Source organism: Mytilus californianus, unplaced genomic scaffold (assembly GCF_021869535.1).
Source record: "Mytilus californianus isolate M0D057914Y unplaced genomic scaffold, xbMytCali1.0.p SCAF_3, whole genome shotgun sequence".
In the NCBI taxonomy this organism is placed as follows: Eukaryota; Metazoa; Mollusca; class Bivalvia; order Mytilida; family Mytilidae; genus Mytilus; species Mytilus californianus.
In genome coordinates this window covers 81999393-82022970 of record NW_026262679.1, presented here as the reverse complement: position 1 = coordinate 82022970, position 23578 = coordinate 81999393, and the positions used below count along the sequence as shown (strand labels likewise).

Sequence of the window (23578 nt, the reverse complement as noted above, 5' to 3'; positions counted from 1 at the left end):
TAATTATAGGAAAAATATTACTATTAAAACCTCGTTCTTGCTTTTAAGTATGTGATGATGTATGTGATGATGTATGTGGTGATTATATTAAGGAGATATTGATTTATTGTTCAATGTTAGGGGAAATCAATATATTTCCTTTGCGGAAGTTTCTGAAGTGTACAGTTTCATGCCATTTACCATAAATAATATGTCTTTGACTAAAAACATCTTATGATAAAGAAGACAAAAAAGAATTTAATTTAATCTATATTTAGTTAGGTCTACTGTATGGAATAATCTTTGAAAAATGTAAAATCAAGTTTAGATTTACTTGTCTAGGTTTTAGCTACCATGGCAGAGCAGGTAAAAAAAATGAACATAATACTACAAAAAAATTATATTTTCATGATGAAAAAAAAAGATGGATTTCATTGTAATTTTTCAGACAAATAACAAATGCACACTATGAAGATTCAATAACTACTGATGGATGTAAGGGATCTAGTAATGAGGTTAACTACCTTGAACATGTTCAGGTTAAGATAACCTTGAACTATCATCGCCGTGGAAATGCAGTCATTCATATAACATCTCCTAGTGGAACTAAATCAACAATTCTACCTCAGAGACCTAATGATATTATGAAGGGAGGATTCCGAGACTGGGCATTCTTATCTGTTCAGTTCTGGGAGGAAAATCCATCAGGAACTTGGAAATTAGAAATTGATGATCATCGTTCAAATTCTGCCTGGGAAGCTAATTCTCCACTACTAAAAGGTATGTAAAAAGGTTTTACATAAGGCTAATCCTAAATAATTATAACTTAAAAAGGGAACTTGAGTATAAGATAAAACTTTAATTGAGTGGTATTCATGCAAGTATTTACTGTCCTACACTGCAACTCAATGATCAAAGGCTGACAGACGGTATTTCAAGATAAAAAAATACAAATTATATTGAAGTCAAATTTTATTCAATGCAGAGATTAAAAAAAAAACCACTTTCCTTCTTCCATCTAAAGGTGAATTGTTTGAATAGTCGTATATTGAATTATGTAGTGACTGTGCCTTTACAATGGAAATAATGAAACACAATATACATATTGCCATTGAATAGTTTTGAACTTATGAAATAAAAAAGGGAGATTATTTTGCATGTAAAATTAGATAACTGTATAAATGCAAAGCTGTATTCAGCAATATTGAGCTCAGCTAATGTTCAATTATTTTTCAGGAACATTAACATCCTGGTCTTTGGTTTTACATGGCACCAAGTCTAATCCTATTAATTTGAAGTCAGATGTAGGCAGATCAACCCCTCCTACCACACCAGTCATGTCAACTATACCTCCACAAGTAAGTACACACCAGTAATGTCAATTTGCAAAATCCACATCAATCTGCTTGAAGTGACGATCTGCCATTTTGACAACTGTGTGCAATACTGATATATTCATACGCCAAAAAGTACAGTGAAATCAACAATACATAAGATAATCCAATTAACGCCAGTAACATAGAAAAGAGTTTTTATATTCTGTTTATATATAATTAAAAGTATAACTATTCACCATATTTGAATATAAAAAATAAGACCACTCACTTGTGGCCGAATGTCGTCTTGGATTAAACTTGTGCTCTTTCAGTCACACATTGTCTTATATTATATACTCAATTATGGCAGTTAGTTATACTATAATTATTAATATCATCGGATTGTACTTTGACTACCATCAGTAACTCTACAGATCTATCTTACATATTTTTCATTATAAATAATTTGGCAGTAGCATACCAGTAACTTGAACATTTTGAGAAATATAATATTGATGTTACATAAAGATTAATAGCAATAAGAGTTGATAAATGAAATTTTATATTATTTCATGTATGAATGAAAATTCTCCATTATTATCTTAGATTTAAGATACCTTTATCAAGCTTCAATTTAAATGTGAAATAAAACATCGCATTTCTTTGTTAGAATCAATTAAGAAAACATAGCATTGCACCATAAATTTTTTACAACATATAATTTGAAAAAATTTCGAGTGTTTTAAAAACAAAAAGTTAATAGTAATTATTTTCAAATATTTTCAATAGAACTGTCATGAAGAGTGCCGTGGGTCTTGCACAGGAACTGGACCAGAAGATTGCCTAGCCTGTAAACATGTCAAGTTAGAGAGTAGTGGGTATGTGTATTCATATGTATTGATGTTTGAAGATGTCTGTGTGGTCTTAAGTAGTGATCACTAGCCTGTAAACATATCTAGTTAGAGAGTAGTGGGTATGTGTATTCATATGTATTGATGTTTAAAGATGTCTGTGTGGTCTTAAGTAGTGATCACTAGCCTGTAAACATATCTAGTTAGAGAGTAGTGGGTATGTGTATTCATATGTATTGATGTTTGAAGATGTCTGTGTGGTCTTAAGTAGTGATCACTAGCCTGTAAACATATCTAGTTAGAGAGTAGTGGGTATGTGTATTCATATGTATTGATGTTTAAAGATGTCTGTGTGGTCTTAAGTAGTGATCACTAGCCTGTAAACATGTCAAGTTAGAGAGTAGTGGGTATGTGTATTCATATGTATTGATGTTTAAAGATGTCTGTGTGGTCTTAAGTAGTGATCACTAGCCTGTAAACATGTCAAGTTAGAGAGTAGTGGGTATGTGTATTCATATGTATTGATGTTTAAAGATGTCTGTGTGGTCTAAGTAGTGATCACTAGCCTGTAAACATATCAAGTTAGAGAGTAGTGGGTATGTGTATTCATATGTATTGATGTTTAAAGATGTCTGTGTGGTCTTAAGTAGTGATCACTAGCCTGTAAACATGTCACGTTAGAGAGTAGTGGGTATGTGTATTCATATGTATTGATGTTTGAAGATGGCTGTGTGGTCTTAAGTAGTGATCACTAGCCTGTAAACATGTCACGTTAGAGAGTAGTGGGTATGTGTATTCATATGTATTGATGTTTGAAGATGTCTGTGTGGTCTAAGTAGTGATCACTAACCTGTTAACTCTGATGTTGTGATTTTGAACCCAGCTCATGGTGAAGTGTATACAACTCCAATCTTAATTGACAAGTCTTGCCAAAAGTTGGTCATTCCCTCCAGGCAATGCAGCTTCTTCCAAAAATCATAAAAGTTGACCGCTAAGGTTGCTGAAATTGGCATTAGAAATCCACATACAAACAGTTGTTTGGTTATTTGTCAGAGGGGTATGGAGTCTTTAAGGCCATCCTACCATTGGTGGATTAGTCAGTTCCCTCATCCATCTATCTATGAATGATACACTCTACTTTGTTTTCAGGATTTACTTTTATATGCATGTGAACAGAGCATGACTGATGACTGAGGACAATATCTATATATAGGGCACTGAAATTCTTTTGAGAGTTTAAAACAAATGAAGTCAGGTGTAGATGAATGACAGTAAATGCAAAATCTTGATATAATCTGCCTTATGTGGAAGGCTTCTTAGACAAACAGGGTTTTTCAATTTTTTGGCTTTTCAAATCATTTTCTGGAAATATATATACAATTTTGATCTAAAGGCATTAAGTTCATTGTTTTTTTTCTTTGAGTACAAATTATGTTTAAAGAACAAAAAATTGAAAAAAATAAAAAAATATATATTTCATATTTAGTGCAAACTAAATGGAGCTTTAAATCAAAATACAAGTAGTTATTCCTCATTATTGTAGATTATAATGCATTTCTTTAACTTTGTTTTTGGGTTGCTGTCTCATAGATGTATACCCCACATTTGCTTTATAAGTAACAGTGGTATTTTTGAATGTTGTGTTCTTTATTGCTTAATTTAATAATTTTCTTTTGATAGGACTTGTCTACAGACCTGTCCAACAGGAACCAGAGAATTCCAATCAGTGTGTTTACAATGTGATGCTAATTGTGAATCTTGTTCCACTGTATTTAATAAAGAATTGTGTGAGAAGTGTAAAGATGGCTACTTAATGATTGAGGGAGAAAACCGCTGTCTCACATCTTGTCCTGAGGGTTACTTCAGAGGTATATATTTTAACACATAATGTATTGTGGAGACATATTTAAATAAGACACAGATGATTTATTAACAGTCTAAACCAAGGGTCTGGAAAATATTCACCAGACAAGTCCAATTCTGATAGGTCAATTAACGAAATGACATTTGTGAATAAGGTTAAGAAAAAAACATTGATAAGGTCATATTAGCCAGACAAGTCTAATTCTGAAAGGTCAATTACCAAAATGGTATTTGGGATTAATAAAAAAATAAGGAGATGAGGTATGATTGCCAATGAGACAACTATCCACCTAAGTTCAAATAAAGTGGTGTAAGCAGTTATAGGCAATCATACGGCCGTCAACAATGAGAAAAACCCATACCGTATAGTCGGCTATAAAAGGCCTAAAAAACTAATTAAAAAAAATCATGTATCTAAGACTAAAATAACAATCAGTAAACATCCAACTTCCAATGGATTTAGTGTAAAGACATCATTAACAGTCAGAGAAAAAAATGACCTTGTGCAATGCCAAAATAAAAGTGCATATGTGTATAACAAAACTATTTAGTATGAATTAATTTACTGATAGCAAAATCAATATTTATACCAATAAAAACAATAATCAAAGATCTAATTACAGTGTTAAAATAGTAATTAAGCATGAAAAAGAAACATAGATACAGTTTTTTTTATGAATTTGACAGTTATAAATATGACCCCAACCATTTAGTTCTCAACTAATGGCCACAATCAGGTGAAAAAGATTTCGATCTGTTTTCTAAACAGCACTTTCTTGAATAGAACAGCATTATTGAATGAATGCACTTTTCATTATACCCCACACTAGGATTGTTTTCTGATACTTTGAATTACAAGTGGGCTTACCACAACATTGGGTGCAGTTTTGTAATCAGGGTTGCCACAAACCAAGAAAAACGTGAAAAAGCTAGGAATTTTATTTTGAGGTGCTCCTGGCTGGGAAAAGGCTGGGAAAACACGAAAAAACCCAGAGAAAATCCTTGAAAATTAAATACCGTAGTTTAAAAACAAATTGAATTACTTCCCTTGTGCTCGTTGATTTGTCCCTCGAAAATTGGTATCCTCATGAGCGCATTTCGTGGGACAATAGGAATGGGACGACTTGATAGAGGTGAATCCTGATCTCGATTACATTTGATGCAAACAGTCTTGAAATGTTTTGTAATGTTATTTATCAAGTTCAATTTCAACCACAATGCAAGAACTGCATGGAAATTTTAAAAAAAGCATGGTGGATTGGTGGTCATCACCTGATGCAATTTTGGCTGATCCAAACCGGTTTAAAGACTTTTGCCACAAACAGGATTACTCTTAATTCCAATATATTTAAGGAAAATAACATTTTATAAATTTTCAATGCCTTTCATCAAAGAATGTTGTTGGCATTGTTTTTTAATAGAGAACATTAACTAAGACGAAACAATTTACAGAGTTAATATCAAATGAATGTTGTTACCAGTTTGCAAATGCAAAAATCCTGGAAATTTGAACAATTGAAAGGACATTTTATTTAAGTCGACAACAGGCTTTAAATATCATAATAGATGATCCAAACCTGACAGAGATGGACATGTAACCCCTGTTGATGGATTGACATTTTTGAAGAATACTATTCTAAAATTGAATTTGGAGATGATCTACTTCACTTTATTCAGCATGCTGTCCATGGATTTAGCTCTACACGTTATAACAATATGTACAACTATGCCCCTGAATGGGCAACAATGGATCTGTTAGACAGTGACTGTTCAACAATTGTTTATTCGGAAACATCAGAAGATGAATCCAGTGAATTACCAGATGTATATTCAGACTTGAATTAGTACTACATGTAATTGAATAAGGGTTTAAATGTAAGTATTATTTACTTGGTCGGTTAGTCTTAGATCAAAATCAGTAATTCCTAAACTGCTCAGAATATGTGTAAATTTCTGTAAGTTGTGACACAGCAAGAGATTTGGCCACAATGGCTCTGACTTTGGACAGGCATTTAAATTGAAATGATGGGTTAACTCATATGATATGGTGTGGCACCACCCTCCCCCTTGTAAACCATTATTAAGTATCTTTTTGACTTTAATACAATGTAGCATGTACATTCGTACATCCTATAGAGTATTTAGCAACACCAATTAACACCAGGTGCGACACTGTCTGTATGAATTGTTATACCACACAAGAAAGTTGCGATGGGTTTTTGACCTTCCGTCCCTCTATCAGTCAGTCCTGTTCTTGACATCGCAACACCTCTGAAACTACTCATCGGAATTTCATGACATTTGGCAGACATTTAGCAGATGAAATGAGGATATCCATATCCACAGGAAATTTTTGAAGGAGTAATGCCCCTTTCAACTTGGAAATTTATACTAAAGAAACATTTTGTTGTAACTTGTAAGTGACAAATATGTTGGCACATAGGGTATGTGAGGGTGCTTACTAAGGCTTTTTAATTGACATATTGTAAATTGAACTCAGATTGATTAAATACAAAAAAAAAATATTTGGAAATCAGTTAAAAATTGTTTTCACCAAAGTGACAGCATCTAGAGTTTATAACTTGTTTTCCTTTTAAACTTTTCTTTTTCAGATGGCTTGTACTTTCCATGATGAGTGGGATTCCAAATACAAAGATTGGCTACAAAGAGTCCAGGGAAAGCCTAATCTAGTATTTTGTAAATTGTGTAACACAACTCTTCACTTAACTTCTATGGTCATTCAGCCTTGAAGTTCCATTCCACAGGACAAAAGCACAACAACAGACTAAAAGGTTTTCAATCACACGGGACATTAAATTCCTTGATAACAGCTAATTCTAATCAAACTTTAACCAAAGATACATCTACAGAAGCTGCCCATAGGGCCATGTTAACAGCAGAAGTATGGAGGTGTTTAAACACAATTTGTTTCAAATCACTCATTTAATTCAAATGAAAATATTAGCTTTGTTTTTAAAAAAATGCTCGTTGACTGACATTGCAAAGGATTTTACCTGTGGTTAAACCAAAACTATGTATGAATGTGTATTTGGTGTTACCCCTGATTTTAAACTGTTGTTAGAAAGAAAAATTCAGGGTGATCCATATGTTTTGCTCTTTGATGAATCTTTGAATCAGGAATGGCAAAAAAAAGCAACTAGACATTTTGGTGAGGCAATGGGAAGACAACAAAATTATCAGTTGATATTATACATCAGACTCTTTTACGACCACAAAAAATTTTTTGGGATCGTATAAGGGTATGATGTCGTCCGAAGACACATTGGTTTCCGGACAATAACTTTAGTTTAAGTAAATGGATCTCTATGAAATTTTTTACGAAGGTTCAATACCACAAAAGGAAGGTTGGGATTGATTTTGGGGATAATGGTCCCAACCGTTTAGGTAAAAAAGGGGCCCAAAACAAGCATTTTTCTAGTTTCAGGATAATGACTTGTGAATAAGTATTTCGATTGCTCTGAAATTGTACCACAATGTTTAATACCACAAGTAGAAGGTTGGAATTCATTTTAGGGGTTATTGGGGCCAACAGTTTAGGAATTGAGGGCCAAAAAGGGGCCAAAAACAAGAATTTTTGTAGTTTCCAGACAAATAACTTGTGTGTAAGTGTTAGGATCTCTCTGACATTGTACCACAAGGTTCCATATAACAAAGGGAAGCTTGGGATTGAGTTTGGGGTTAAGGATCTCTCTGAAATTGTACTACAAGGTTCCATACTACAAAGGAAAGGCTGGGATTAAGTTTTGTTGTTATTGCTCCAAGGGGGGTTTCAAAAAGTTGGGGGGGGGGGGGAGGTGATTTTTTCCCAATTTTTTTTAGAGATCCACATATTTTTTTTCCAAATTTTTAAAATTTCGAATTTTTGAAAAGTTTCAAGAAGAAATTTTCATTTGCACAGTATTGCGCAATGGATTTATAAGATCTTTTCAGACAGTATCAAGCTTGAATATTGTGTCCAAATTTGCCCCAACTGTTCAGGGTTATATCCTCTGCGGTCGTATCAGGCTGCGCTCAGCGAAGCATTTTATTAGGGCATGCATTTGCAGTTGATTTGGTTTGTACAGGTGAAAATGTAAAAGTAATTGAAAGGTTCTTCCAAATGTAGAGAAATATGTTATAGGTGTTGATAGGAAAAAAGTGAAAAACCCTAGCACAAAATCATATGATTCAGTCAAGCTTATGTTAAAAGATTCCTTCATTAGACCTAAATTATCATTTATTATGTCTGTAGCAAACCAGGTAGAGAGATTTTTAGTTGCATATCAATGTGATAAACCTATAATACCTTTTCTTGCTAAGTTTGTCTGAACTAGTAAGACATTGTATGGATAGATTTATAAAGACATCAGTTATGGAATAGGCTTATACAATGCTGAAATTAACAAAGTTTAGAAAGTTTTTTTGGAGCTTGATAGTTTGAAGTTTAAAGAATTCAGTAAAAGTACTGACAGAGTAGATGTTTTGTTCTATGACGAGATGCATGATGTGAGTGGATATAAGAATGTTTGGTGTATTGTACACACCCTTTTGTTTCTTTCTCATGGGCAAGCCAGTGTCGAGAGAGGGTTTTCAGTGAATAAAGAGGTGAGTGACCTAATTTGACAAAAGAGTCTCTTATTGCTAAACAATGCAGTAAGGACAGTGTGAAGAGTATAGTGGCTTACAATTTATGAATGTTATAAAAGAGTAACTGCAGTAACAGCAAGACAAAGGTTCTTTGATCACTTGGATCAGTAAAAGGTTGAGAAAGAGCGACAAAGAAAAGGTGAAAAAAGAAAGGAAGTTGAAGAATCTTAGAAAAAAAGCTAAATGTCTTGAGGAATCTTGTTTGCTAAATTCAAATGCTGAAAAGGCTGCAGACAAGGCAGAGCAATGCAATCTGTTGTCCATATTACTCCGTCAAATTCTCTTTGCAAAAAGAATAGAGATAAAGAAGCTGAACTTGCAGAAGTAAAAAAGTTTAATGATACTCAATCACACCTCCTTTCAAACTTATAAAGGTATCCCACTTTGGAAAATGTGTAATTATTAATGTTAATCCTTGATTCAACTTTTGATTTTTGATTAACATGTTAATGTTCACAATGTTTTATTTTATTTTGTGATAATCTAGTCTTTGATTTTGTGATATTTGTTAGTATTTTGTTGTTTTTTTGTTTTCGTTGTGTATTTATTTTTACAGTTTATTATACGGGATGTATCAATTAATTTTACAGTGTTGTATAATAAAAGATTATTAAGATAAAGTTTTTGTTTAATTCTGAAATGTTTAGAAAAACAGACATTTTACCTATAACACAATAGAAAAGGTTATCAATACATTCACATGATTCATCTATGTAATTCTATCTGGAGGTACTGTACAGCAAAACTGATGTCAAAGGCACTATAACACACACAATTTTATTTAATTTAAAAAAATATAATTTCTCAAGAATTAAATGGTAACCTGCTTATAAAATTTTCATAATTTGAAAGTCCAACAACAAAGACAAATCATGGAATAAGAGACAAGAACAACCAAAAAACATGTACACACAGGAAACCAAAAGCAAATGAGCAATTTGGACTCCACTGAAAACTAGAGTATGAACTAGGTGCACCTGTAGAGTAAGTGTCAGTAGAGGGAATAACTTGCTGTATTTATAATAGTTCAGTAAACACAATTTCTCAATTGTATTTATCCTTAAAAACTACTGATAATCCTGGAAAAACCCTAGAAAACCCTGGAATTTGGAAAATGTCTGAAAAAGAGTGGCAACCCTTTGTTATAAAAGTGCACTATTACACTATTACATTGATTTCTTTGTACTCAATTTGTGTATTTTAATATAGAGCCTATAATTTCTGATTATATTGCAGAATTTTAAGTTATGCAATTGAATTCTTTATTTAATTTGCTCCATGTTATGATTTTAGACAATCCATCTGTTGCTGTATGTAAGAAATGTAGCAGTACATGTGCCACATGTATTGTAAATGATGAAATGTGCACCAGATGTCCTGTAGGAATGATACTAAATAACAACACATGTAAAATGCCAAAAGTTATTTGTAATTCAGGTTAGTTGATATTGTCATAATATAACATTAGCTTTAGCTTATAACTTAAAAAGAAACCAAGCTCACTCTTTGTTGCAAATAATTCAGTAAGCTGCAAAGAGAAAGTTTATAAAATAAGTTAAAAATTTACTGTTTAAGGAAAAGGACAATTATCAGGGTTTCTGCTGGCGATTAAAAATTTATTATTGGCAAAAGAAATATAACAGTTCGACTTTGTCTATCTTGTTTACTTTTTTGGGGTTTTTCTGACTTTTTCCCTGATCAGACAATACTGGGAATTCACCTTGAGCTCATTACGATTTTGATAGAAAATCAATAATCAGCTGATTGTATTTTATAGCTATCGGCAACAATGGATTAATTAATAAAGAGGTTGATTGTATTGTTTAATGAAATAGTGTGGTTAATTGGCGTCACATGTATGCCAACTAAAGGATTTATTTACAAATTTGATAGAAATGACGCACGTGTTTGAAGCATATTTTTACATCTCGACTTTTCTTTTTAACAATGGTCCAGAAAAGAAAACTGTAGTTATGAAGAAATATATTCAAAAGTAAGAAAAATCTTTGATTTAAGTCTTGATCCTTCAATGAGACAGGAAGTATATGATAAACTTTTTTTTTTTTCTGTTAAAAAGAAAGAAATTTTTAACGAAAAATATGTTAATATAAGTTGGCGAAAAATATATTGTATTGGGGAGTGAGGTGGCGAGAGAGAAAAAATTGACCCAGGGGAAACCCTGCAATAATTATGTATAAAACATGACTTAAAAGGTGGTGTAAGTGGTTCATTATTTTGAAATTTCTTAGAAATAAATATATTTTCATTATTATTTAACAGGAGAATATAAAGATTCCAACAATCATTGTCAGAAATGTCCTGCTGGATGTGTGGAGTGTATCAGTGACAATCTCTGTACAGAATGCCAACACAAATGGTAAACTCACTACATTACGGAATTATACCACTTTAGCTGAAAAAGTTATAAAATAGCAATTTGTAAAATTGAGGAAAATACAGATTTTGGAATTGCAAAATTTCTTTTAAAAAAATGTTCAGGATCTTGCTTAAACTTAATGAAATTATCTGTCAGGAAATATTGAGGAACTTTTACATATTTAGTTTTAAATAATTGTGGATTAGCATTAATTTAAGTTATTAAAAAGAAGTGTGAAAATATTTTTAAAAATAAGCTTAAAATGTACAGTATTGTGAATAATACTACAATGTATTGGTATCTACTAACAATAAGTCTATCCTACATGAAATATTTATGTTCACTCTATACTCAAATCTCAGCACAGAGAGTAATGTCATATTTATCCACGCATGATGTCTTCGTGAACGGTTTTGTATTGAAGAAGGAACAGATGAACAAGGTAAGCTATGTTAGATATGTGTTTTAGTGAATGCATGATTGATTATAGATATGTTGAAATGTTAATATTTTTTTTAAAAACAGAAAAAAAGTAACCATTAGCCTACACCTAGAGAGATTGTTGAATACTTCTTTTTGAGTTCAAACTTGTACTTGAGGCTTCCAAAAAGGAACAAGTAGATATAAGAAGATGTGGTATGAGTGCCAATGAGACAACTCTCCATCCAAGTCAAAATTTATAAAAGTAAACCATTATAGGTCACAGTACAGTCTTCAACACGGAGCCTTGGCTCACACTGAACAGTAAGCTATAAAGGGCCTCAAAAAAATTACTAGTGTAAAACCATTCAAACGGGAATAAGATATACTTATGATAGGAATATAAGAGGATGATTGAAATTCAACTATAAAAGTAAAACTTGCATGTCAGGATGACCCCATCTTGGTAAAACATGATTAGTGGGTAGACCCATTATTTGACTTCCGAATAACTCAAACTTGCTTTATCTTATAACCATTATTTTCTTTTTGTTAAAAAAAATTTTGTGCAGGAAAATATGATGCTTAATAATTGTGTAAAATTAATATAATCTTTTTCAAAGGAATATTGTAAGAGAATGAACTCTCTAAAACTAATTCCCATAATTTTAGATTTTTTTGTATAAATTTAAGTTTTCAGACATTTTTGCAAATCCATGAAATCAAATATAAATGAAATTCGATTTTTCTTCAACCCTCAAAGTGTGTTCAGTATCATTTTACTGTTGGAGATTTGCAGCCAAAAAGCATACTTTCATTCTTAAAGCTTGGCATCAAAGTCTATTTCCTTTTTACATGAACATTTGATACGGCTTTCTGCATAATATTGTTTATATCTGAAAAGTTAAGTCCATTGCAAAATACAGTGTAGGAAAATTTGAGCTCACAACAGTTGTAGATGAATAGATAGACTGACGAAAAAGATGGATGGATAAAGTGAAAACTAAAAGAATTCATGTATCATGGATTTATAAGGAGAAAATGTTTGGTAAAACAACTTGTGTTAATGAAAGGAAACCTTGAATGTATCAGAGGAATGTTGATCTGCATGTCTATAACAGCATGTACTAAAAGGCATGAATGAATATAACTTTTATTTAACTTAGTAAGAAAAATATGATTTGATCATCTTTTGAAACTTTCAACTGTCAGAGGAATTCAGGATGAAATGATCATAAACACCAATTTCAATTAAAACCTTGCCAAAATTTTTATTTTAAAATTATATTTTGGAAAATAATACCAGGTTCTAGTATGAAATAAGCAGGCATTAAAGTTTTTTTTTTTTTTCTATTCCAGTCCTGTAGAAGAAAGGGATAATTCCTCTGAATCAGAACACTCTGACGAATTTTCAGAGCTGAAGCTGGGTTCTTCCGAGGAGTCTGAGGAGAATGCAGGAGTGACAGTTGAAAACTTGACTTTAGATCCGTACTTGGAACTTCTCAAAGAATACCATCATATCAACATAAAAATTATGCAACTAGAAGAATGGAAGTTACGCCATGAGTGTTTGGAATCTATTGGACTGCCACCTGGATATGAACCTCCATGATTGAACGAGACAGATATTTTGCAATATCTGCAAAATCTCAATGAAATATTAAAATTAGTTATATATAATGTGTCATTTATTGCCTTTTTGTCTTGCCTTGATGGAGTCAGAAAGCGATACATAGGTATGCTGTTGTCAGCATCAATTAGATATAAGAAGATGTGGTATGAGTGCCAATGAGACAACTCTCCATCCAAGTCATAATTTGTAGAAGTAAACTATTATAGGTCAAAGTACGGTCATCAACACGGAGCCTTGGCTCACACCGAACAGCAAGCTATAAAGGGCCACAATGTATTTGTTTGTGATTAGGTCTAGTTTATGGTGAACCACTAGAGGTAGGTCAATGATATTTGGTATGCAGTTGTATTAGCATTGGCACATCTCATTACCATGGAGATTATTTGGCCCTGCCCCTCAGTCATGGTCTATTGACCTTGAAACTTTGCTTAGTTTACATGTATTAGTTTGTGATTAGGTCAGTTTATGGGGAACCATTAGTGGTAGGTCAGTGATAATTGGTATGCAGTTGTATAAGCATTATCACATCTCATTTCCATGGAGAATATTTGGTCCTTAGCCCTCAGTCATGGTCTATTTACTTTGAAACTTTTGCTTAATTTTCATGTATTAGTTTGTGATTAGGTCAGTTTAAGATGAACCACTAATGTTAAGTTAATGATATTTGATTTGCAAGTTTTATTTCCATGGAGATTATATAACCCCACCCCTCATTATGGTTCATTGACTTTGAAACTTTTACAAAGTTTACAAGTTAATGTTTGTGTTTAGGTTTGTTTAAAGGGAACGACTTATGAAAAGTCTTTGGTATTTGATATGCAGTTGTATTAGCATTGGCACATCTCATTTCCATGGAGATTGTTTACCCCTGTACCTTCAGTCATGGTTCATTGACTTTGAATATTTGCATAACTTACATGTTAAAGTATTGCCATTTTAATTTCAACATTTGCATTATCAAAATAACAAATAGACGATACATATCTCTGTGTTAACAGTTTATTTAACATTGATACAAGAAATGACAAAAAAAGATGAAAATTATTTGTTTTCCTCCAAATTCTATTGCATCAAATGCTTTTATATCCTGTCATTGACTGCAAATATTATGGTACCGTAAATTGGGTTATTTTGGTTGTAGTTTTATTTTGATTTATTTGGTGCCTCCAATGAAAGTGCCAAAATTAAACACACGAAAATAAAGCAAACACTCAAAATTGAAACGCCAAAATCGCGAACCGGTACGACGATATTGTAATGTTAATTGTTGGGGAAAATATCTTATGCTATTATATCTTTCGTATATTTCCTATAATTCTATACATAGCCAAATCTGCAAATAAATACGGGGTATAATTTGACAACACTATATATGGTTTTTTTTCTGAAATTGTGAAGAAAACACAATATGAATTTGTATTCACACATGTCATTAATATGCCAGGCTATTGCTGATTAGATGCCGTTATTGGTAATTAGAATATCAAAACTCCTTGTATTAATTTATCTTCTATTAATTAATATGTACTGCCAGAGGCATAAGGATTAAAATTTAAATCCTTGATCTTCAATCATTAACATGTACTGCAATAGAGATAATGATTAAAATTTATTTCATTTGATTTTTGTAAAAAATAAATAATCTATTTAAAATCACTTTCTTTTAGCTTTCAACTCGAGATACGGAATAATTTGCAATTGCATTCGTATCCGATTCCTTCATTTAGTTAACTTTGTCCTGTTTCTAGTTTCTAGTTTGTGTAGGTCATTGATATTTTGTCAATAGATGTAAACGAGTAAATAAGGGCAAATATGAATAAGCTCACACAAAATTAAACACATCAATTGGACGAAGCACCAAAATTACACACACCAAAATAAAACACATGCCTTTCGAGTGAAAACTGCCAAAATATCCCGACGCCAAAATTTCCCAATTTACGGTATATTAATGTTCATCCGTCTGTTTATCTTTATTCTAGAGATGCACATGTTATCCAAAGGTTTCTTAACCAGTTGTTATATTTAAAAAAGATTAGTTCCTTAAAGACAAACTACCTTGAGTTTATTTTCAATTTTGACTGTTGCCATTACAGAGTTATGGAACTTTGTGCATTAATTTTTTTAATTCATGTCTGACTATAACTGGTTTAATTTGATGAAGCATAATAACAATTTTACACATTGTTATTTATTATGGCCCTGCCACAAAGTGGTCGGAGCCATATAGTATTACCCTAATCCGTCATTCCACAACGAACAATTATACAGACTTTTTTTCTAAACACCTTCACATTTTGAGCTGATTTTTAGTATGTGAGTCTAATATGATGAGTTACAGATCAAGTTCACGTTTAGTTCCACTCTGCTGATTGTTGCCAAAATTATGGGCTTTGAACCATGAAAATTTTGTGAAAATAACAGTTATACAGATTTTTTTCTTAATGCCTTCACATATTGTGCTGAATTTTAGTATGTGAGTCTACTATGGTGAGTTTCGTATCAAGTTCATGTTTGCTCCTGCTCTGCTGATCTTTGCCAAAATTATGGGCTTTGGACTTTGAAAATATCGTGAAAATAATAGGTATACAGACTTATGACATCCGTTATCACTGAACTAGTATAAATATTTGTTTAGGGGCCAGCTGAAGGACGCCTCTGGGTGTGGGAGTTTCTTGCTGCATTGAAGACCCATTGGTGGCCTTCGGCTGTTGTCTGCTCTATGGTCGGGTTGTTGTCTCTTTGACACATTCCCCATTTCCATTCTCAATTTTATTTCATTCTCAAAGGAGTAGGCCCTGTAAGACCCCTTTTTGGCCCCAAAATATAGCATTCTTACAAATTTTTGGAAATGTAAACTTTCAGCTATCTATCGGAAAGAAGAATACTTTTGTTCCATAAATATGGACTGTTTTTGACAATACAATGGCTGATACTGAAATCTTCACAATTGTAGCATTCGTGTTTATTATAAAACGGTCTTCGACTAAAATGGAAGTGGCCACATTTGTGTTCAGTCTTAATATTCAAATATGTGTTGTTTTTGATGATAATACATCACATACATAAAGGTTGAGACTGAACACAAATGTGGCCACTTCCATTTAAGACACAAACCAGAGGAAAAGTGACGTTTTATGGCATATTTGATAGATTTTTCACATTCAAGCTTGAATTTGAGCATCTTTAATGACCAAATCAGTTCAGATCTTTTACAGAAACTAATTGAATCGACTGATGTAGACACTTGAGTGTTTAAAAAATGTCAAAAATCTTTCATCAGATTTTTCTTCAAATTTTAGGCCAAAACTAGCCCTTACCGGACTTTCTCCTTTATCATGTGAAACGCATTCTTGTGATCCTAAATTTCTACCTGATGGCAGTCTCCCTGTTTGGTCTCCTCTGTCAATGAGACAACCACCAACAATACAACAAGGATGTAAACAACTTTGTCTTTGTCAATTACAACGGTTGTCTATGTCAATTACAACGGTTGTCTTTGTCAATTACAACGGTTGTCTTTGTCAATTACAACGGTTGTCTATGTCAATTACAACGGTTGTCTATGTCAATTACAACAGTTGTCTATGTCAATTACAACGGTTGTCTTTGTCAATTATAACGGTTGTCTATGTCAATTACAACGGTTGTCTATGTCAATTACAACGGTTGTCTATGTCAATTACAACGGTTGTCTTTGTCAATTACAACGGTTGTCTATGTCAATTACAACGGTTGTCTTTGTCAATTACAACGGTTGTCTTTGTCAATTACAACGGTTGTCTATGTCAATTACAATAGTTGTCTGTCAATTACAACGGTTGTCTATGTCAATTACAACGGTTGTCTATGTCAATTACAACGGTTGTCTATGTCAATTACAACGGTTGTCTATGTCAATTACAACGGTTGTCTTTGTCAATTACAACGGTTGTCTTTGTCAATTACAACGGTTGTCTATGTCAATTACAACGGTTGTCTTTGTCAATTACAACGGTTGTCTATGTCAATTACAACGGTTGTCTTTGTCAATTACAACGGTTGTCTATGTCAATTACAACGGTTGTCCATGTCAATTACAATGGTTGTCCATGTCAATTACAACGGTTGTCTTTGTCAATTACAACAGTTGTCTTTGTCAATTACAATGGTTGTCCATGTCAATTACAACGGTTGTCTTCATGAAATTAAAGCTTTGTAAAATTTAACGAGAATGTTACTCACAGATTCTTTTACATTCTACTTAAATTTCAAATTTTATGAACAATTGTATTGGATGTTGAAAGGAAATTGCCAAGTGGTGCAGTGGTAAATCTAAATTCATCTTTAGTAACTGCTTCTGAAAAGTGATATGAATTTCAATTGCTAATGCCTGTTTGAATAGATCAAGGTCACAATCACATTGAACTGTCAAATTTCAAGAAAATTGGTTAACATTTGTATTATCAATAGTATAGTAAGTAGAAAACGTGGATCTTGAAATTATTAGATCTGAAAATAACAACATTTACAACTGTCTTATGTATCAGAATAGAGTACTGTGGATTAATTTTTTTCAATGGATACCAATTTCCATGGATAGAGGAAAAATTGTATTTTTGTAGATATTTCATTTGATTTTGTGATTTTTGTCAAAGTCTGCATACTAGCCTTTAGTACATTTGTACTTCATTGAACTTTTGAATTGGTAGTTAACCTTTACCCACCAAACTCCATAAAAACTGGTACCCACGAATAATAATGAATCAACATGTGAGTCTCTTTGTCAAAGGTCAGATTTGTGTTGATATGAATATTAACTCATTTGTTCAAAAAAATCAATCTTAGCACTTGTATTCATTAACAGACTTGCTCCATGAGCCAACTGATCATCATCAAGATTTACATTTAAAACAACAAAAAAACAATATGGCAACATTAATTTACATTTCTAAAAATATAAAAGACAAAATTTCAATATCTTTTCTTTACTCTTTTCTTTTTTTGTTCTAATTTTGAGCAATTACTTCACTTTAGGTCATCATCTTTTAAAATGTTAACATTTCAAAAGAACTTGCACAAAGAGGTTGTGTAATATAGTTTTTTTATGTTTACAATATTTTTTTTCAGGATTATGTACAACAAGAAATGTCTGGAGTCCTGTCCATCTGGTTACCTACAGTATATTGTGACAACATCAGATAATCAATTTAAAAGAGAATGTAGAAAATGTCAGCCAGGTACGTTATATATTTTAAAATTTGATAAAAAGGCAAATTTGTATTTGCTTAAAATATTTTATGTAAATCTTTGTTTTCTGCAATTGGGATTGAGATTGAATTGAGGTTATTTTTTCTTTGTTTTTTTTGTGTGAAAAAGTTTGTGTAATTTGAAACATTTTAGTATTGCTGTTTTTGTCCTTTAAATATTACTATTCTAATAGCATGAATAGCATGTATAGTTTAAGATTATGGTCCATGAAACATTCACAGTATAATGGCTGAAATACATTATCTTTCTTTTATTATGTTTCAGATGATTGTAAAACTTGTGAAAATGGATTTTCTAGGACTCTAGAAGGTTGTGTCAGGAATAAACAATGTGGAGAAGAATTTTATTTTGATTTTACATTAATGGTATGTTCACTTATTTTGATTTTAAATTAAGGGTATGTTCACTTATTCTGATTTTAAGTTAAGGGTATGTTCACTTATTCTGATTTTAAGTTAAGGGTATGTTCACTTATTTTGATTTTAAGTTAAGGGTATGTTCACTTATTTTGATTTTAAATTAATGGTATGTTCACATTCCGTTTTTCTTTGTTCAAAAAAAGAGATAAAAAACTAATGCAGACTACTCATGAATCGATTTAGATGTGGGGTATCTGTCCATAAGACAGCAACCCAATGATACTAATAACAAAAAGACATCTTAAGGTCAATGTATCATTTTGAAAGTGGAATATTGTTTATACATGTAAGAGATGTTTGAAAAATTTTAGTCACTGCCAAAAAAGGTATGCTCAAAGAAACCAAATTCTTGCCAAAACTTTCTTTTTTTTCTTTTAATTCTTATTCAGTAAAAGTTGTCTCAGTTTTATAATATTTTAGCCAAAATATGTCAAATTACCCTACCATTTTAACAAAGTTGCTTTAATTTTGGAACGTATTTGAAAAACATTACAAAGAGCAAGACTGTTGTTTAATGTAATGCAATGAATAAACTTCATTTTTTAATATATAAATTTTGCTTTCAGGAATGTTCAAAATGTCACTATACATGCGAGACATGTGAACGTAGTGGATCTCAAGGGTGTACGTCATGTAAATCTCCAAGGGCTTTCAGTTCATATCTACATGCCTGTTTACTATGCTGTGAGCAAGGGAAGCAACCCTCTGGCTCATGTTGTAACTGTGATATTCAAAAAGGTAAACATAAATACAACTGCTAGCTGACTTTTATCTAGACACTTGCTAGTCACCAGCTTCTCTGTTTAAAATGCAGCATTTTATGGATGGGGCTATAAAAGGAATTTGTTTCTCTAAGTTTTAACAGATTTATCTTTTTCCAGTTCAGTTGGTTATTATTTATTATGTAATTTCGGTTATTTTCGGCTCTTCATAGGTCCTAATTCAATTACGAGGTTTAATTTTTTGTAACCTTCCTCTGATATGCTATTTTGACGTCACATTAGAAGGTTGCCATTCCTGACAATGCCTCACAAAAAATGAAAACTAAAACATAATTTAAAAGCAAATTTTACCTGTATACTGTCTTAATATCGTTAGAGAAACAGATTCCATCACTTTATATTTGTGATACCAAATACATAACACTTTGCAGGCTTGCATTTAAAAAAAAAAAGAAAAACTAACTGGCTAAGATGGTGAAATATCGTATCAAACTTGGTGCAGGAGTATAATCTATAGCTATCATGCCAATTTCCTCTATTGTGTTTGTCACCGTTAAATACTCAGTCTTGTCATTTTAATCATCAGGTTCTTAATATCACTTTCTAATGTTTATATATACTTGCACATCACCATAAACATGTTATCACAATGGCCTACTGTGGATTCATTATTATTCGTGGGATACCAATTTTCCTGGATTTCATGAGTAAAGGTGAACCAACAAAGTTCAAATCTTCAATAGGCTTGTGGTCTTTTGCAAACCATGAAGTCAAATATCCATGAAAATACAATTTCCCTCAATCCATGAAAATTGGTACCCACTAAAATAAATGAATCCACAGTATTTAAGAATCTAGAGCACTTTTGGTAATTTCATTGTTTGTACTTCAAATAAAAATAACATCATGTCATTGGTTGAATTTCAATTGCTAGGATGTTGTTAGCCAATCATAATGATTTGGTGCAGGCTTTTGAAAGAATTACCAAGAATGCTTTAGATTCTAGAATCTTGAATTGACATATAGATGCCTTAAAATTACTTAATAAATATTGAAAAGTGACAGATTCCCAATGAAATCAAAATCTAGAACAGCAAAATCTTGTGACTTTTGTGACATGCATGCAATTGAAGCAAAGTTTAGTTTTACATGAAACTACCAAAATGTATATGGCTGGACAGACAGACAAAGACTTATTTTTTTGTCATAAAAAGTTAACATGAAACTTGCATCTTTTACTTTCAGAAAAATGTCTATTAAATGAACAGACATCTTTGAAAGAGAAAGCAATCTCTCAAGCAGCTGTGATATTGACAATTAGTGTGATTGTAATCGCCATTATAATTGTCTTTCTCGTTGTTTTTCTTTTTTTCACCATTAGAAAAAATAATCAATCACCACTTTCATTGTTGCCATGGAGTTCTACTGTTAAATATGAACCAGTACAAAGTGATGATGATTATTTATCATAGCATAATTTGACATTACAGCTCATATATTTTTATATATACAAAGAACAGTAAAGTTAAGTAAGCTGTGTATGTTCAATAAACCATGAATTTGTTTAGTACCTTTTTAAAGAGTAAAAGCAATCAAATTATAAAAGAGAAAAACCAAAAAAAATGCTAATAGAACCAGTTTTTGCAGTTTTTTGTCGAGCCTGCACCTTTTGTCGCAGAAAGCTCGACATAAGGAAAGTGATACGGCGGCGGCGGTGTTAGCTAACTTCTTAGAAGCTAGAAGACCTGGATGCTTCATTCTTTGTATATAGATGCCTTATGTTACGAAATTTCCATCTGTCATATGTCCATTGTCCTTGACCTCATCTTCATGGTTCAGTGACTACTTGAAAAAAAGTCAACATTTTCTGTAATGTTAATTTCTTTCTTATTATGAGTAATAGGATAACTGTATTTAGTATGTTTGTACCTTGCAAGGTCCTCATGTCGTCATACAATTTTCATTTGACATCGACCTCATTTCATGGATCAGTGAACAAGGTTAAGTTTTTGTGGTCAAGTCCATATATCAGATACTATAAGCAGTAGGTCTACTGTCCAACTGGTAGGTGTCATCTGACCTTGACCTCATTTTCATGGTTTAGTGGTCAAAGTTAAGTTTTTGAGTTTTGGTCTTTTTTTCTAATACTTTATGCAATAGGTCAACTATATTTGGTGTATGGAAATATTTTATGATGTACATGTCAGTCTCGCAGGTTTTATTTGACCTTGACCTCATTTTCACTGTTCATTTCTCAGTGTTAAGTTTTTGTGTTTTGGTATTTTTTTCTTCAACTATAAGCAATAGATCAACTATATTTGTTGTATGGAAGGATTGTAAGGTGTATGTGTCTGTCTGGCAGGTATCATCTGACCTTGACCTCATTTTCATGGTTCATTGGTCAATGTTAAGTTTTCATGGTTAAGTTTGTTTCTTAGATACTATAAGCAATAGGTCAACTATATTTAATGCATACATTGATTGTAAGGTGTACATGTCTGTCTGGCATGGTGCATCTGACCTTGACCTCATTTTCATGGTTCATTGGTCAATGTTAAGTTTTCTTGGTTAAAACTGTTTCTTAGAAACTATAAGCAATAGGTCAACTATGTTTGGTTTATTGAATCATTGTAAGGTGTACATGTATTTCTCGTTTGGTTTATCTGACCTTGATCTCATTTTCTTGGATCATGTTAAGTTTATGTGTTACTTGTAGTAAAGCTTTATATTTAGGACTATCAACATAAAATCAATGCTTAGTAAAGAAGGCGAGACATTTCAGCGTTTGCACTCTTGTGTTAACAGCTAATAAAGAATTCATGGATCCGTAAATGATAAAGGAAACTTAAAATTCAATATTACACCAACTCAATACTCAAATAATTTAGCTGTAAATATTGATATTTTTAAAGTATTTATTGACCAAAATGTATTTAAAGAAAATGCCTGGTCTCCTAAAACCATGACAAAGAAACTTTTGAATGTCATAACATTTTTAAGTGTTTCTTTTTTTATTCTGAATCTCATTTTTGTTCAAACTAAATTGCTAGCAATTGTATCTGAACTATTAATGAATTGAAATGAGCATAGATATTTGTCAGTCAGGGTAATATATTGCAATTTAAAAGTAAATAACACATGGTTTTATGGATAATTTTTTTGTAGATTATGCAAGTTTTGCCTGTATGTTATATTGACATCTTCATGTTTTATTTGCTAGTGTAACATTCATATATGGTATATTCAGACAATGGGTATTGTATAATCTTGTATGTCATCTTATATGTCAACTTGTATGTCATGTTTCATGTGTCTTTTTAGCATACATTTCTCTGATTGCTTTAGAGGTCAATTTTGGTCATCATGTATACAGTTAGTAGCTACACTTCAGTCTGTCTGTCATATAAATTTGCTAGTTTCATATAAAACAAAACTATACTTGAATTTCACAAATTCCACAAGATTATGCTGTACGATGTAGATTTTGATTTCATTGGGAATCTGTCACTTTTCATAACTTATAATCATTTTTGCACTGAATATGCATGAAATATTATCCACTGGATGTTAAAAAAATAACAATCAATCTTGTCATAATTGACCTTTATGTACTTTATATATTGTGTATAATTTGATATTGTTCACCAATTGTTGATGTTACAAATGAAAATATAAGATATGAATGGTGGGGTACAAAAAAAGTGCTGTCCAACCCCTTTTTTCCATTTACGTTTTTTCCATGAATAGCCCTTAGGTATAATTGAACTAATGAATTAAGTATTTTGTCTTTAAAATCCCAGTATGTATACTTGAGTGCGTACAAAAAATAAGTTAAATTTTCTGGTTTGTTAGATGAACCATAAAATCAATACACATAATTATATCCTTTCTTTACTAACTTTTGAAAGATTAACAATAAATAAAACCCCTGCTCTGAACCCCTGTTCTGAATTAGGGATACTGTTTTACCCCTGTCTGTCAGTCAGTCCCATGAAATTTCCATCACATTTTTCAGTATCTATAGATAAGAGCTTCCTGAAATTTGTAATAAGGCCTCATGTTAATATGATTTACTGTGATTTCAGATTCATCGCTCATCAA

General features: G+C 31.9%; 1 protein-coding gene across 4 annotated transcripts in view; it reads left to right on the top strand.

Moving 5' to 3' along the window:
• Positions 1 to 23578, top strand: part of LOC127735189 (furin-like protease kpc-1) — a 71857-nt gene that overhangs the window by 41898 nt on the left and 6381 nt on the right. Inside the window, exons 12-21 of one of the 4 annotated variants that reach the window (XM_052245309.1) lie at positions 428 to 759; positions 1216 to 1337; positions 2085 to 2173; positions 3827 to 4014; positions 9950 to 10093; positions 10937 to 11033; positions 18196 to 18305; positions 18601 to 18701; positions 19322 to 19493; positions 20723 to 21044. In XM_052245309.1, the coding sequence (XP_052101269.1) occupies positions 428 to 759; positions 1216 to 1337; positions 2085 to 2173; positions 3827 to 4014; positions 9950 to 10093; positions 10937 to 11033; positions 18196 to 18305; positions 18601 to 18701; positions 19322 to 19493; positions 20723 to 20949 (1582 nt within the window). In that variant the 3' untranslated portion in view covers positions 20950 to 21044. Of the gene's footprint in view, positions 1 to 427; positions 760 to 1215; positions 1338 to 2084; positions 2174 to 3826; positions 4015 to 9949; positions 10094 to 10936; positions 11034 to 11395; positions 12045 to 12812; positions 13134 to 18195; positions 18306 to 18600; positions 18702 to 19321; positions 19494 to 20722; positions 21045 to 23578 lie in introns of those variants that run through there. The other 3 variants (XM_052245308.1, XM_052245310.1, XM_052245311.1) reach the window with 3 other exon arrangements.